General features: G+C 40.0%; 1 protein-coding gene across 2 annotated transcripts in view; it reads right to left on the reverse strand.

Annotated features, from left to right (window-relative positions):
- The window catches only part of LOC133557521 (formin-binding protein 1), a 204,771-nt gene that overhangs the window by 180,320 nt on the left and 7,576 nt on the right, over window positions 1–16,875 (reverse strand). Inside the window, exon 1 of one of the 2 annotated variants that reach the window (XM_061908028.1) lies at window positions 4,350–4,498. The exons of the other annotated variant lie outside the window; for it this stretch is intronic. Coding sequence (XP_061764012.1) covers window positions 4,350–4,391 — 42 coding nt within the window. The 5' untranslated portion in view covers window positions 4,392–4,498. Of the gene's footprint in view, window positions 1–4,349; window positions 4,499–16,875 lie in introns of those variants that run through there. 2 annotated transcript variants of the gene reach the window in all.

Below are 16,875 nucleotides of genomic sequence, written 5' to 3' on the forward strand. Positions count from 1 at the left end.
GGAAACGGGGTTTGTAGTAAACAGTGTATTTTTGATCAGACACCATGGATAACATGAATTCTTCCCGAGTGGACTGAAAACCTACTGCCGTGAGGAGCTCAGGTACCTGAGCTGGGCTCTTTGCGGTGTAATTTCCACTGCAGCAGTACTGATTAAAGGCTACGGTCACAGATTAGAGGCTGTAAGAGTTTGCGACGGGAAGCGTTGAGTCATGGACAAAATTACAAATCAGCTTCTCCTTCTTGAGTTGTGAGGAGAGCATTGCTTCTGAGAACAAAACAATGACTATGACGAGTGGCACTTTAGTGGATTCATCACTGCATTCAAATAAAACCCCCCACAATACTTTTTACAATACAATGTGAAGCACCTTTGTCAATGCAGCTACTTTGTCTACTTACTACCCTCCCCAACCCCCTTTCTTTATGCCCCTCGCGCCCCGGGGAGCGGCCGTTCAGAGCCATTTTACAGTCAGTCATAGACGGGTCAAAGAAAGAGGTCTTGGGGTGAGGCTGCAGAGTCAGGGGTTCATTCATTGGCGAGTTTGCTGTCGGTTGTTAAGAATCTGGCAGGAGGAAACAAACTAGCTCGAGTTTCTGGCCTGGACGTCTCTTGAATGTCAAACGAGCAACTGGGGGGATATCGTTGGACTTTTAGGGGAGTTCGATCAGAGGTGTGCTGCGAGAACATTGAGGATTTGAATTAGGGCTCTGTGCGAAATAGAAAATGACTTAATTGTAGAGGTGTAACGGTACACAAAATTTTCGGTTCGGTACGTACCTCGGTTTAGAGGTCACGCTTCGGTTAATTTTCGGTACAGTAAGAAAACAACAAAATATAAATGTTTTGGTTATTTATTTACCAAATTTGCAAACAATGGCTTTATCCTTTTAACATTGGGAACACTATAATATAAGTATATATGTAATATACTTTTTACACTGTTGCTCAGATTAAATAAAATGACAAAACTTTTCTTGTACATATAAAAAGTGCAACATTAAACAGTGTCAAGTCAACTCATCATGCTTAATTTATCACAGCATTTGGGAAGACTTTAGTTGATTTTTATTATGTAAGTGTTATATTTTTATTAACATGTGATAGCAGGGACCCTGCCATTCAAAGCTTTTCTGTCCGTAAAACACACAACACACACACACCGCAAAATGAGCTAATGTTATGCTAAAAGATAATAAGCCTTCACCTCAAGCCAGAACTGCGAGCAAGCTGAACTGCAGATAAAGTTTCTAAAAGGTCAACAGGCTCATAGTGATGTTAGTAGTAGTTGACTGGGAGGTGTTTATTATCATTTGGGGAGAGTACGCTGCCTTATACTCACCTGCTAAACACCTATCTGCTCCACGCTGAAGCATTTACTACATGCGCTCTGAATACGCACTGCTGATTGGCTGTTACCGCTATATATGTAACCAATCAGATGGTTGTGTGGGTGGGACAATGCTGAGACAGAGGCAGAAGAAGCAAAGCAGCTTGTTAAGACTTTAGCTTAGAAACTCGTTCGGTACACCCCCGTATCGAACGAAACCCCCGTACCGAAACAGTTCAATACAAATACACGTTCCGTTACACCCCTACTAAATCGTGACATTCGAGTATACGTTTTCACGCAGTTGCTTTTAGCTGCTAACATTCCACTACAGAATCTTCCCACTCTTTGTTGTCTCTCCTTCTCACAGACGGCAAGCGCACCTTCTTACAAAAGTCACATACGTATACGCCCTCGCGGAGCAGAGAGGTAGCGGCATGGGTAACGTTAGCTGTGGTGCGAGTGGTAATACGAGATAAAGAAGGTGCGAATCTGCTAACAAATGAAGGAAGAATTAATTCCCAAGAAAAACAGCAGGGGGTGCGTCGTATGGCGGTAGTTTGGCTTCAAGTGGGAATATGTCAACCGTATTTTGCCAAGTGTGGGGCAAAAGCGTTGCTACAAAAAGTAGCATTACTGCTAATATGTAGCATCATTGGAAAAGTCACCTGCTAGAGAATGAAGAGTGCTTACTCCGCATTTCAACATTTCCATTCTGTGCCGCACGCCCACACCATCAAAATGCCGAGGCTAACATTTCCAGATCAACACCGTATGAAAAAAATTGTCAACAAAAGGAGATAATGTCCGCAGGAACCTACCACATAGCAAAGGATATACACTATTTGATTTCCAATTATGCAACTAATTTTTGTTTGACAGTTATTGAAATATCTTGTGTGACATCATGCACAAAAGTGCACCTTATTTGTTTTAAACTATTGTAGTGGTGTTCTGTTCAAAAAGTACACTTTAATTTAGTGTTGTTTTGATATGTCTTTCTTAGTGACATCATGCACAAAAGTGCACTAATAGCTTGTTTTAAAATGTCTCTGACAATCTTGCACTTTCGGTTTTGAAATGATATGAATGTTTGTGCTTAATAACTGTTTAATAAATACAATTTTGGTCAATTGACTTAGTTGTGATTTCCCTCTCAGCATGAAAGTTTAAAATGAGCATATATTAAAGGCCAACTGAAACCCAATACTACCGACCACGCAGTCAAATAGTTTATATATCAATGATGAAATCTTAACATTGCAACACATGCCAATACGGCCGGGTTAGTTTACTAAATTGCAAATTTAAATTTCGCGCCGATAAATCGTCTCGGTATGATGACGCGTGCGCGTGACGTCACGGATTGTAGAGGACATTTTGTTCTAGCATCGTTCCCAGCAATTAAGTCGTCTGTTTTCATCGCAAAATTCCACAGTATTGTGGACATCTGTGTTGCTGAATCGATTGCAATTTGTTCAACGAACAATGGAGACATCAAAGAAGAAAGCTGTAGGTGGGAAGCGGTGTATTGCGGCCGGCTTTAGCAACACAAACACAGCCGGTGTTTCATTGTTTACATTCCCGAAAGATGACAGTCAAGCTTTACTATGGAACAGAGATGTCAATCGAACACGGTTGGATTGGACCACACACACAAAGTACAGTGTATTATGTGTATTAATAAAAAACATTTTACCATTCTGTATTCTGAAGGCGATCTATGTCGTGTGCTACTCCAGCATCAATATGCGTCATCCATCTCCCCAGATTATAAACAACCTAATGTAAATAATCAAATGTACTTCTAGTGTATATACTTGTTCTTATGCTATCTGAACTCACTATGTTCTCTGCTGGCTGTACATATCCTACTAAATAAGACCTACACTGTTTCAACCTACACTGTTTCAATGTCCACATTTCTCTGTTGATGCAAGTGTTGATGACTGAAGTACTGTTATCAACCAAAGCTCTTCATCTCACCCCCCGGATTGTAAATAATGTAAATAATTCAATGTACATACTGATGATTAACCTGTGTGATGACTGTATTATGCTGATAGTATATATTTGTACCATGAATTGATTAACGTGGACCCCGACTTCAACAAGTTGAAAAACTTATTCGGGTGTTACCATTTAGTGGTCAATTGTACGGAATATGTACTGAACTGTGCAATCTACTAATAAAAGTATCAATCAATCAATCTGACCGTCACCGTCAGGTTCAAAGCGGTATGGCTCTATCCCTTGTTGCGGTTGGGCCTGGACGAGTGGTCCTGCCACCCCCACGGCTGCCACGGCGCCTCTCACAGCATCTTACCTCCTACTGCCCTCTTTTTTTTTTTCCTAGTCCTTCACTCTCACTTTCCTCATCCACGAATCTTTCATCCTCACTCAAATTAATGGGGAAATTGTCGCTTTCTCGGTCCGAATCGCTCTTGCTGCTGGTGGCCATGATTGTAAACAATGTTCAGATGTGAGGAGCTCCACAACCCGTGACGTCACGCGCATATCGTCTGCTACTTCCGGTAAAGGCAAGGCTTTTTTATTAGCGACCAAAAGTTGCGAACTTTATCGTTGATGTTCTCTACTAAATCCTTTCAGCAAAAATATGGCAATATCGCGAAATGATCAAGTATGACACATACAATGGACCTGCTATCCCCGTTTAAATAAGAAAATCGCATTTCAGTAGGCCTTTAATGCAGTATGAACAAGAATGTTTTAATGTAGACACATAGAATCATCATACTGCTGTGATTATTTGCATCAAGTGTTCATTCAAGGCTAAGGCAAAATATCGAGATATATATCATGTATCGTGACATGGCCTAAAAATATTGAGATATTAAAAAAAGGCTACATCGCCCAGCCCTAATTTGAATCCAACAATTCAGTATTCATCGCAAATCACAAACGCAGAAATAAAACGTATTCGCAACGTAGAGGAGACGAAAGAGTCAACAAGTTGTCAGTAGAAGAGACACCCCGACATCGCTGCAAATCAACTTACTTTTAGCAGCTCCATTTTGGGAAGAACGTCCTTCTTATCCATGCTGCCGTACGACTGAGTACAAAAGACTGGACACACATCGCGTCCACGCTCGTCAAGACTGTTCGAAGCATCGGTTCCCAGTTCTCAACTCACTCGGGAGAAGTGAAATTTCCTAGGTGAGTCAAAGTGAAAAGGTGTATTGTTTCACTTGTGCTTTATCAGGTTGAACCGAGCAAACTCTGCATTTTTTAACGCCAGCGGGACCACGGCCTGCCCGAGACACGTTTCCACAAACGGTCGAATTTGCCGTTTATAAAGACGGTTGCAGCAAAAAGCCAGACATTTTATGAATGTGACATCATAGCAGAAGAGGTTTCAAGTAGTTCTGCTTTAGGAATTAAGTTTTTTCTGCGGAGCAGAATGCAGCTGGATTCTTGTCGAAACATTCCTTTTGATACAAAGACTTTGCTCTGGTTGAGTTTACAGGCCCAAGACGGCGATGGTTGGTCATAATTTCATGGCAGCAGACATTCCCTTTGTCTGTCTGCCTTTATGAGCACAGTGAACACTATCATCAGTGCTGTGTCGCTGCACCAAAGGCATTCAACTATTTGAGGCCCATTAAGTCTTTAGTCATCTAGGGCATGGTAATGCAACGACTGATGAAACTGTTCTCCTTTTATTCAAAAGGTTTCGGTATAGAAACTCCACATGTACAGTAACTTTTAGGTCACAGGTCCTTTTCTTGTGAAAATACCAACCACACTCCTCTATAGACTCATTTCCCCAATCAGTTCAGTTCAATACGTGGCGTTTCCGTTGTAGGCCAAACCCCTTTGTTGGGGAACCGATCCCAGTAGTAAGCTGATTGGGCTGGGCATTGCTCTGGTGTATCGTCAAATTCGGAAGACGATGGCAGCCACTCAAGGAGCCCGAAGGCTGTTCGTCGCAATGGAAGGTTTGGGCAGGGCTGTGGGAACACAGACTGTGGCGATGATTTCTGAACTAAATCGCAAGATGGATCACATAATGGAGAAGTTTGCTGAAAAGGAAGATTGAATTGAATTTGTTTTGGGTGTTCACGAAAAACAAACATCCTAATCTACGATTTGACTCCCTCGAATGGCCTTGACGCAGGACCAGGCTGTTCTGAAAAACACCCAGGAGGACACCTCCATGATGGACGCTTCTGACCTCCCTCCCTTCTCAACGACACCTGGAGTCGAACATTTTCAGATCGGCATCAGTCTACAAAAACATTACACCCTCACACCCAAGACATTTGGGCACACACTTCCCCTCCCCCATCCCACGCCTTCACCACCGCTTGTCCCCCCGTGCGAGTTGTCGTGATTAAATGTAACGTGTTTATGTGTGCATTGCAAATGAGTTTTTTTTTCCCTTGGACTCAGCCTTTGACTGATATATTTTACTCTTCCACCCTTTCCCAATATCACCTTTTTCCCACCTTTTTTTGAGGAGCGCCGTAAAAATGGCTGATCCGTTGGCGGTCCCGTCTTGTCTCCATGTAACGTACGTCTGTCTGCTCTTAGTGGGACTGTGCCGAAAATGTACTTTTCAGTTCTTATGTGTCTTGTGCATGTTAAGAATTGACAATAAATAATTTCCATTCCATGTCCATTGTCTGGTCGACAGATAGCAGTTGATTATGCAATAGAAAATGAAAACATGGACAGTACCAGATGGTTGAAACGTGGCATGCGTGAAGGTGAGTACTCTCTTCCAGCACGCAATCAAGCCCATATTCACAAGAACTGTGATGCATTCGGGGTACACATCTCCAATGCTGGGTAAAACCGTGACCACAAGACTTGTGTCCGTTGGGTCATTGTTGGAGAGGAAGTTGAAAAACGCCTCTCAACAGTGACATAGCTTCCTGGAAAAAATCAGTTTCTTGTTCATGTGTAAGCGTGATGTTGGGGGCTCCTTCATCCTCTATTAGGTTTCAAATATGCACTTTTTCTTGCTGTGTAGTAGTTGTTTGTGTTTATTTATTGGGAATAATGATGACACACCAATAAATCTGATAACATTTTTGAGAAAAATAGCTCCAATAACTACGATTGCCATGTATAAACGATATGCAATATAAATAATAAACATTTGACAATAAAATATATAATACTTGTCATATTGTGATAATGCATGTAGATGACATATACTAGCTACTACTAAAAGTATTTGGCCACCTGCCTTGACTCACATATTAACTTGAAGTGCCACCCTATTTCTATCATCAATTTGATGGTCGCCCCACCTATTGCGAGCTTCAAATCTTCTGGGAAGGCTGTCCACAAGGTTGTGGCGTGTGTTTATAGGAATTTTCCACCATTCTTCTGATAGCGCATTGGTGAGGTCACAGTTCGAGAAGGCCTGGCTCTCAGTCTCCGTTCAATCGTGTTCAGGTCAGGACTCTGTGCAGGCCAGTCAAGTTCATCCCCACCAGACTCTGTCGTCCGTGTCTTTATGTGCCTTGGTGCACAGTCATGTTGGAAGAGGAAGGGGCTCGCTCGAAACTGTTCCCACAAGGTTGGGAGCAAGGAATTGTCCAAAAATGTTTTGAAATTCTAGAGCATTCAAAGTACCTTTCACTGTAATAAAGGGGCCAGGCCCAACTCCTGAAAAATAACCCCACACCACAATCCAGTCCAAAATGTACCATTTCGCCTGGCAACCTCCAAAACCAGATTCATCCATCAGAAATTTCACGACTGGATTTGTTGCACAGGTGGAATCCTATAGCAGTTCCACGCTGGAAATCACTGAGATCCTGAGACTGGCACATTGTTTCACAATTGTATATTAAAAAAATTATATATTAAAATTAAAATATATCATAAAACATATAAAATTATATTTTGTGCAGCTCTAAAAAAAATATGTACAAATAAGATGTTGGGTATCGGTCTTGAAAAGCAGGAAATTATTGGTATCAGCTTAATATAAAAATATATTGTGCATCTCTAAAAATCCATCGAATCATTTTCTACTGCTTGGCCCTTTTGGGGTATCGGGTGCTCTGGACCCTATCCAAGCTGCACTTGGACGGAAGGCAGGGCACACCCTGGACAAGTCGCTACATCTCTAAAAAGAATAGAAATAAATAAATAAGTTATCGGGTTTTGGCCTTGAAAAGCAGGACGTTATCGGCTTAAAAAAATATTGTGCGTGTCCTAAAATAATAGAGATGAATAGCTTAACGGGTATCAGTCTTGAAAAGCGGAACGTAATCAGAATTGGCTTGGAAAAAAATATTGTACTCCGCTACAAATAATAGATATAAATAAGTTATCAGGTATCGGTCTTGAAACTCAGGACTTTATCAGTATCGGCTAAACAAAATATATTGTGCATGTCTAACCATAGTAGAAATAAATAAGTTATCGTGTATCAGTCCATAAAACCAGACCGTTATCAGCTTAAAAAAGTAAATACGGTGCATCTCCTAAAATAATAGCGATAAATAGGTTATCAGTATCGGCTTGAAGAAAAAATATTGTGCATCTCTTGAAATAACAGAGATAAACAAGTTATCGAGTATCAGTCTTAAAAAGCAGGATGTTATCACTATCGGCTTAAAAAATAAATATTGTGCATCCCTTAAAATAATTGAGATAAATAAGTTATCGTGCATCGGTCTATAAAAGCAAGATGTTATCGGCTTAAAATAATATTGTGCATCTCTAGAGATCATAGATATCAGAATCAAAATCAGGAATACTTTATTAATCTCCGAGGGAAAATTCAGGGAAATATTGAAAATCATAACTTTATCAGTATCGGCTTTAAAAAATATATATTGTGCATGTCCTAAAATATTAGAGATAAATAAGCCCCCCGCTACCCCAAAAGGGAATAAGCGGTAGAAAATGGATGGATGGAAGTTATTGTGCATCGGTCTATAGATATAAATAAGTTATCAGGTATCGGTCTTGAAACTCAGGAAATTATCAGTATCGGCTAAACAAAATATATTGTGCATGTCTAACCATAATAGAAATAAATAAGTTATCGTGTATAAGTCTATAAAACCAGACCGTTATCAGCTTACAAAAGTAAATTCTGCGCATCTCCTAAAATAATAGCGATAAATAGGTTATCGGTATCGGTCTTGAAAAGCAAAATGTTATCAGTATCGGCTTGAAAAAAAAAATTGTGCATCTCTTAAAATAACAGAGATAAACAAGTTATCGAGTACCTTTCTTAAAAAGCAGGATGTTATCACTATCGGCTTAAAAAATAAATATTGTGCATCTCTTAAAATAATCGAGATAAATAAGTTATCGTGCATCGTAGGGGTGTAACGGTTCACAAAAATGTAGGTTCGGTACGTACCACGGTTTAGAGGTCACGGATTGGTTCATTTTCGGTACAGTAAGAAAACAACAAAATATACATTTTTGGGTTATTTATTTACTTAATTTGTAAACAATGGCTTTATCCTTTTAACATTTGGAACACTATAATAATTCTGCCCCCGTTAATCCACATTAAACTGCCTCACACTTGGAACACTATAATAATTCTGCCCACGTTAATCCACATTAAACTGCCTCACACCGCTTGGATTAAATAACATGACAAAACTTTTCTTGTACATATAAAAAGTGCAACATTAAACCGTTTCAAGTCAACTCATCATGCTTAATTTATTACAGCATTTGGGAAGCCTGTAGTTGATTTTTATTATGTAAATGTTATATTTTTATCAACATGTGATAGCAGGGACCCTGCCCTTCAAAGCTTTTCTGTCCGTAAATCACACACGCACACACCGCAAAATGAGCTAACGTTACGCTAACAGCTAATTAGCCTTCACCTCAAGCCAGAACTGCGAGTGAGCTGAAGTTAAAGTTTCTCAAAGGTCAACGGGCTCATAGTGATGTTAGTAGTAGTTGACTGGGAGGTGTTTATTATCATTTGGGGAGAGTACGCTGCCTTATGCTCACCTGCTAAACACCTACCTGCTCGACGCTGAAACATTTACTACATGCGCTTTGAATACGCACTGCTGATTGGCTGTTACCGCTATATATGTAACCAATCAGATGGTTTAATGGGTGGGACAATGCTGAGAGCGAGGCAAAAGGCTGTCCCCTGCCCTCCCTGAAGGACTTACACAACTCCCGTTGCCTCAACAGAGCAAAAAACATTACCAAGGACAGCACACACCCTGGCTTCCACCTGTTCGACTTGCTACCATCAGGCAGGCGCTACAGGTGCATCACAGCCAGAACAAACAGGCTCAGAGACAGTTTCTTTCCCAGAGCTGACACCATGTTGAACTCTAACTTATAATAATAATAATTCACCCCTATACAATATAATGCCCTAATACCCTACTGTGCAATACAACCCTTCGAGTGCAATACGTCCGTCACTGATTGTTATTTATTACTTCGGTACTCCTGTCTTGCTCTGTATATTGTACAGTATTTGTATTTTGTACTTCTATAGTGTTTAGTATATTGTACAGAATTGCTTATTATTTTTATTGGATAGTAGTCTGCTTATTTCAATTGTTAGTTTTTCCTTAATTACCTCTTATGTCATTTATTTCACCCCATATTTGTTCCCACCACCGCACCTTAAGTTGGAGTCTTTAATCTCGTTATATGCAAATATAATGACAATAAAGTTCATTCTAAAAGAGGCAAAGCAGCTTGTTAAGACTTATGCGTAGAAACTCGTTCGGGTGAAACCCCCGTACTGAAACGGTTCAATACAAATACACGTACCGTTACACCCCTAATAATTTGTGTTTATACCATCTTTCGAATGCTTCAAATCCCGAGTGATTATTTGGTACACTGATAATGTTTGCAATCAGTGAATAAACATGGAGACTGCCAACGATGCATTGAGACATTAGTGGTGTATGCGTGCATACCTAATAAGTGAAATGCACTTGCTGAACACACCGCACATCCTGCCCAAGCTGCGCAGGAAGCCGCGGTTGGCATTGTTAAGCTGGTGTTCTGCTTTGCCGTAAGGGCTAGTTTCGAAAGACATGATAACAAACACCCGTCTCCAATGACGACCACCTGTGGAGTATCGACGTGCCCCATTTGGCGGCCTGTTGCAAGGATGGCCGTGGAAAGTGTCTGAATTACAGTCAGACGTCTGGCTGTAATTCCGTTCTGGAAGAAATGTTTTCCAGATTTAGGGTATGCCTGGAAGCCTGTAAAAGTGGGCTCGGCAGCAGCAGTCTTTTGTTTGCGGTAGTAAAGAAAAACACACTGACATCACAGGCAAGACAAAGAATGTGGAGCACGAGTGCTTGTCTCTGTGAACTTAGGACCAGGTAAATTACTGGAGAACGCTGGAGTCTCTCCATACCTTTTTTTTTTTTCCTCTGAGAAAGAAAAATACATCTCACTTAACTATCTCCAGACCACATTTTGGCACGTTGGGAGGGAACAAAAGACTTGTCTCAGGCCTGCTTTGAACTGGAACGCCTTGAAAATCAGTCATTTTGGTCTCCAAGGGGGGACATTTAAAAAAAAAAATGGTCTTATTGGTTTAACGCTCAAAACGGTGTTGTGTAAAAACATGATTAAGTCAGGGTAACAAATAAATGATAAATGGGTTGTACTTGTATAGCGCTTTTCTACCTTCAAGGTACTCAAAGCGCTTTGACACTACTTCCACATTTACCCATTCACACACACATTCACACACTGATGGAGGGAGCTGCCATGCAAGGCGCCAACCAGCACCCATCAGGAGCAAGGGTGAAGTGTCTTGCTCAGGACACAACGGACGTGACGAGGTTGGTACTAGGTGGGATTTGAACCAAGGCCCCCCGGGTTGCGCACGGCCACTCTACCACTGCGCCACGCCGTCCCAACAAAGGTGGATACATAACGATTGTGCTGGTAACTCTCTGAAGTGTATAAGACTTAGACTTAGACAAACTTTATTTATCCACAAGGGAAATTGTTCCACACAGTAGCTCAGTTATAAAGGATATTAATAATACAATAATAACAATAATACAAAAATTTCACTATTAAGGATGGGTATTGTTCACGTTTTAACCGATACAATTCCCAATACCTGGGAATTGATACTGTGCTCCACAATACCAATATTCGGTACTTTGGTGTGTGTTAAAAAATATTAGTTGTTTTTGATAATAAAATCAAATTTTATTGCAATGTTTAAAAATGATAGGGGTGTAACGGTACGTGTATTTGTATTGAACCGTTTCGGTACGGGGGTTTCGGTTCGGTGGTGTACCGAACGAGTTTCCACACGGACATATTAAGTAGCGTATCAAACGTTGTGTAAACCAGTGGTCCCCAACCACCAGCCCGCGGCTCGATTGGTACCGGGCCGCAGAGTAATTGTTTTTAATTTTTAATTTTTTTTTTGTTGTAATTTAAAAAAATATTTTTATTTTTATTTTTTATTTTATCAAATCAACATAAAAAACACTAAATACACTTACAACTAGTACACCAACCCAAAAAACCTATTATTTTTTTCATGAAAAAATAAAATAAAATAAAAATAATAATAATAATAATAAAACAAATACATAAATAAATAAAAAATACCTCCCCCCCTGCCCCCCGCCGGGCTGCGGGACAAATTATAAAGCGTTGATCGGTTCGCAGCTACAAAAAGGTTGGGGACCACTGGTGTAAACAATGTACACCGAGGCACAACACACGGCATGCTAGCAGCGACCGGAATACGATAGACCGACCATACCTCCTCTTTTCACCGGATATATCCTCTTTTGCGGGGCTGTCCGGGTGGAGTTTCTTAAATGCCTCAAATGTCCGGAATTTTAGATTAAGGTTGCGTGTATTTTCAATGTACGTTCAGGGTTAAGAAGGGGTTAAAAACAAAACAAATTGTGCACGCGGCAGCATTTGTGAGGGAGGGGCAGAGAGAGAGAGAGATAGTTATGAAAAACGCGCATGTGTCGCCAGGCTCTGCTTTATACCCATAGATTTATCCGATTTAATTTTTTATTATCTATAGCAGGGGTGTCGAAAATGTGCCCTGGAAGCCATTTGCGGCCCACAGCTAATGTTTTAAAGGCCCACGGCACATTGTAAAAATACTATTAAAGTAAACAAAAGTGAAGTAAAAAAGCTTAAAGGCTAAATATAATTTAGAAAAAGTTGCAATGTTGACTAATAAAACAAAGCTGTTTTTTTTTTATTTCAAACTGTCATTGCTCAAAAAAAAATATTGAATCAAAATCAATGTTATTATGAATTATTTACCTATTCAAGGTTCGCATTACTTCATATCAAATATTCCACTAAGAAAAATATTTTTAATGGAAGATTTTGCAAATTTGGTAAAAAAATAACCAAAAAATGTATATTTTGTTGTTTTCTTACTGTACCGAAAATGAACCGAACCGTGACCTCTGAACCGAGGGATGTATCGAACCGAAATTGTGTTATTGGTTGGAGGGGACATATTAGCCCAGCACCACTTACGGCTAAAAGTCGTCTCTTTTCATCGCTCAATTACACAGTATTTTGAACATCTGTGTTGCTGAATCTTTTGCAATTTGTTCAATTAATAATGGAGAAGTCAAAGTAGAAAGATGGAGGTGTGAAACTTTTAGCCTCTAGCCACACAAACACATGGTGTTTCCTTGTTTAAAATTCCCGGAGGTGAAGCTTTACTATGGATCAGAGCGGTCAAGTGAACATGGATACCGACTACATGTCAACCGTCAGTTTTCAATGAGAAAATTATGGTAATAAGTCGCCTCTTACTGGAGATCAGCGGAGCTTCTGTCCTGCTGCAGCTTTGTGACTTCCCTCAGGGACTGGCGTCAACACACCCGTGGCCACTCCCCTCCGACTATCAGGTACTATTTAACTCACTAAAACACTAATAACACAATAGAAAGATAAGGGATTTCCCAGAATTATCCTAGTAAATGTGTCTAAAAACATCTGAATCGCTCCCAATTCAATCGCCTTTTTTTTAAAACTTTTTTTTATTTTATTTTATTTTTTTCTAGTCCTTCACTCTAAATTTCCTCATCCACAAATCTTTCATCCTCGCTCAAATTAATGAGGAAATTGTCGCTTTCTCGGTCCGAATAGCTCTTGCTGCTGGAGGCTCACATTATAAACAATGTGAGGAGCTCCACAACCTGTGACGTCACGCGCACATCGTCTGCTACTTCTGGTAAAGGCAAGGCTTTTTTATTAGCGACCAAATGTTGCGAACTTTATCGTCGATGTTCTTTACTAAATCCTTTCAGCAAAATTATGGCAATATCGCAAATTAATCAAGTATTACACATAGAATGGACCTGCTATCCCCGTTTAAATAAGAACATTTTTTTCAGGTTCCATGTACTCAGGAACATTCTAATCCGAATGATGATCAGTAGGGATGTCCGATGATATCGTATTGCCGATAAATGCTTTAAAATGTAATATCGGAAACTTTCGGTATCGGTTTCAAAATTATCGGTATCGGTTTCAAAATGTAAAATTTATGACTTTTTAAAACGCTGCTGTGAACACGGACGTAGGGAGGAGTACAGACGCCAATAAACCTTAAAGGCACGGCCTTTGCGTGCCGGCCCAGTCACATAATATCTACGGCTTTTCACACACACACAAGTAAATGCAAGCCATACTTGGTCAACAGCCATACAGGTCACACTGAGGGTGGCCGTGTGAACAACTTTATCACTGTTACAAATATGTGCCACACTTTGAACCCACACCAAACAAGAATGACAAACACATTTCGGGAGAACATCCGCACCGTAACACAACATAAACACAACAGAACAAATACCCAGGACCCCTTGCAGAAAGGGGGATAGTAGGTCCATTTTATGTCTCATACTTGATCATTTCGCGATATTGCCATATTTTTGCTGAAAGGATTTAGTAAAGAACATCGACGATAAATTTCGCAACTTTTGGTCGCTAATAAAAAAGCCTTGCCTTTACCGGAAGTAACAGACGATGTGCATATGACGTCACGGGTTGTAGGGCTCCTCACATCCTGACATTGTCTAAAATCATAGCCAGCAGCAGCTAGAGCGATTTGGACCGAGAAAGCGACAATTTCCCCATTAATTTGAACGAGGATGAAAGATTCGTGGATGAGGAAATTTAGAGTGAAGGACTAGAAAGAAAGAAAAAGCTGATTGCAGTGGGAGCGATTGAAATGTTATTAGACACATTTACTATGATAATTCTTGAAAATCCCTTATCTGCCTATTGTGTGAGTGTTTTAGTGAGATTAAATAGTACCTGAAAGTCGGAGGGGTGTTGCCACGGGTGTGTTGACCCAGTGTTTCTGAGGGAAGTCATGCAGCTGGAAGTTCCGCTGATGTCGCTGGTAAGAGCAAACTTATTACCTCAATTTTCTCATTGAAAACTGCCGGTTGACATATAGTCGGGATCCATGTTCGCTTGACCGCTCTGATCCATAGTAAATCTTCACCTTTGGGAATTTTAAATGAGGAAACACCGTGTGTTTGTGTGGATAAAGGCTAAAAGCTTCCCACCTCAGTCTTTCTACTTTGACTTCTCCATTATTAATTGAACAAATTGCAAAAGATTCAGCTACACAGATGTCCAGAATACTGTTTAATTATGCGATTAAAGCAGACTACTTATAGCTTGGATCGGGCCAGAAAATCTCATTTCAGTAGGCCTTTAATAGAATAGCTAACAAAGAAACGCATAAGACAAAGATTAGCTCAGGGATCCAAAGGGTAATCGAAGTTGCATGGAAGCAAGCAAAGGTAGGATTAAATAGCTCTCTGATTAGTTTCCGGGAACAGGTGAGTATCCCTAACACTAATCAGAGGCAGGTGAAAACAATGAATAGCCATGGAGACACAAGACAGGGGTGCTGAAACAGAACTAAGTCAACAAGTGAAATCAAACGTAAACAAACTATTAGGGCTGCGAAACTTTGGGTGTCCCATGATTCGATTCAATATCTATTCTTGGGGTCACGATTCGATTCAAAATTTATTTATTTTTTTTTCCAATTCAACACGATTCTCGATTCAAAAACTATTTTTTCGCCGATTTAAAAGGATTCTCTATTCAATCAATACATAGGATTTCAGCAGGATCTACCCCAGTCTGCTGACATGCAAGCAGAGTAGTAGATTTTTGTAAAAAGCTTTTATAATTGAAAAGGACAATGTTTTATCAACTGATTGCAATAATGTAAATTTGTTTTAACTATTAAACGAACCAAAAATATGACTTATTTTATCTTTGTGAAAATATTGGACACAGTGTGTTGTCAAGCTTATGAGATGCGATGCAAGTGTAAGCCACTGTCACACTATTGTTTTTTTTTAATTTTTATAAATGTCTAATGATAATGTCAATGAGGGATTTTTAATCACTGCCATGCTGAAATTATACCTAATATGTATACTGTTGTTGATAATATTCATTTTTGTTTCACTACTTTTGGTTTGTTCTGTGTCGTGTTTGCGTCTTCTCTCATTTACTCTGTTTATTTCAGTTCTGAGTGTTGCTGGGTCAGGTTTGGTTTTGGAATTGGATTGCATTTTTATGGTATTGCTGGGTATTGTTTTGTTGGATTGATTAAAAAAAATAATAATACTAAAAAATCGATTTTATAAAAATGAGAATCGATTCTGAATCGCACAACGTGAGAATCGCGATTCAAATCAAATCGATTTTTCCCCACAGCCCTACAAACTATGATCCGAGCAAAGGGTCATGACAAAATAAAGGTTCCAGGTACTTAAAGTTCCTGAACTTTTGGTTGCGCTGAAAACAATTTTTGACAATAGAGTAGACATAATGTAATCAAAAGTTCTTAATAAGATAATTGGTGTGGTTTAACAAGTTGTTTTCCCATGTAAACATACTCTAACCGTAGTTTAGCTTTGATCCAGTGTCTGTGATTGATGTCTTTTCATATAAACCCAGAGAAGAGACATTTATGACACCTCAAGGTTGTTGCTTTAGCACGGGGAGGGGGAGTATATGCGATATAAGGGGCTGGAAAAAATGCAGAGAGGCCTTCCTGCTGGTTCAGATGACAGCTCCATGTACTGACTTGTAAACACATGACGCGCAAACAACCAATCCTGCCAGCAACAGACAACCCCACAAAAACATTTTTTTTTCCACAACTGGAATTCCACATTTCATAGCCGTTTGTTATCGTGTCATTAACGCGGCTTTGACACAGGCGGTCTTGTCGTCGTCGTCGTCTCCGAGAGAGACTATGGAGCACGTTGACCCGAATGCGTGACTCAAGTGTCGGAAGATGACTAAATGACGCTCGCTGCCAAAGCGGCAATCATCACCTTGAAAAGGAAGCCAAGGGGCTGCGAGTGTGACTAAACAACACTGGAATTTATTCCAGTCATCTGCTTTGGGAGCCTTTTCAAGTGCAGAAACCCCTGGAATGTCATTGGGGGTCCTAAGTACTGTCAGCATGTAAACACCTTATTCAGGCTAGTGGAGTTTCTGTAAACAATAAAGTATCATGACTTTTAATAATGATGTAGCAA

This window comes from Nerophis ophidion, linkage group LG08, assembly GCF_033978795.1.
Source record: "Nerophis ophidion isolate RoL-2023_Sa linkage group LG08, RoL_Noph_v1.0, whole genome shotgun sequence".
Lineage (NCBI taxonomy): Eukaryota > Metazoa > Chordata > Actinopteri > Syngnathiformes > Syngnathidae > Nerophis > Nerophis ophidion.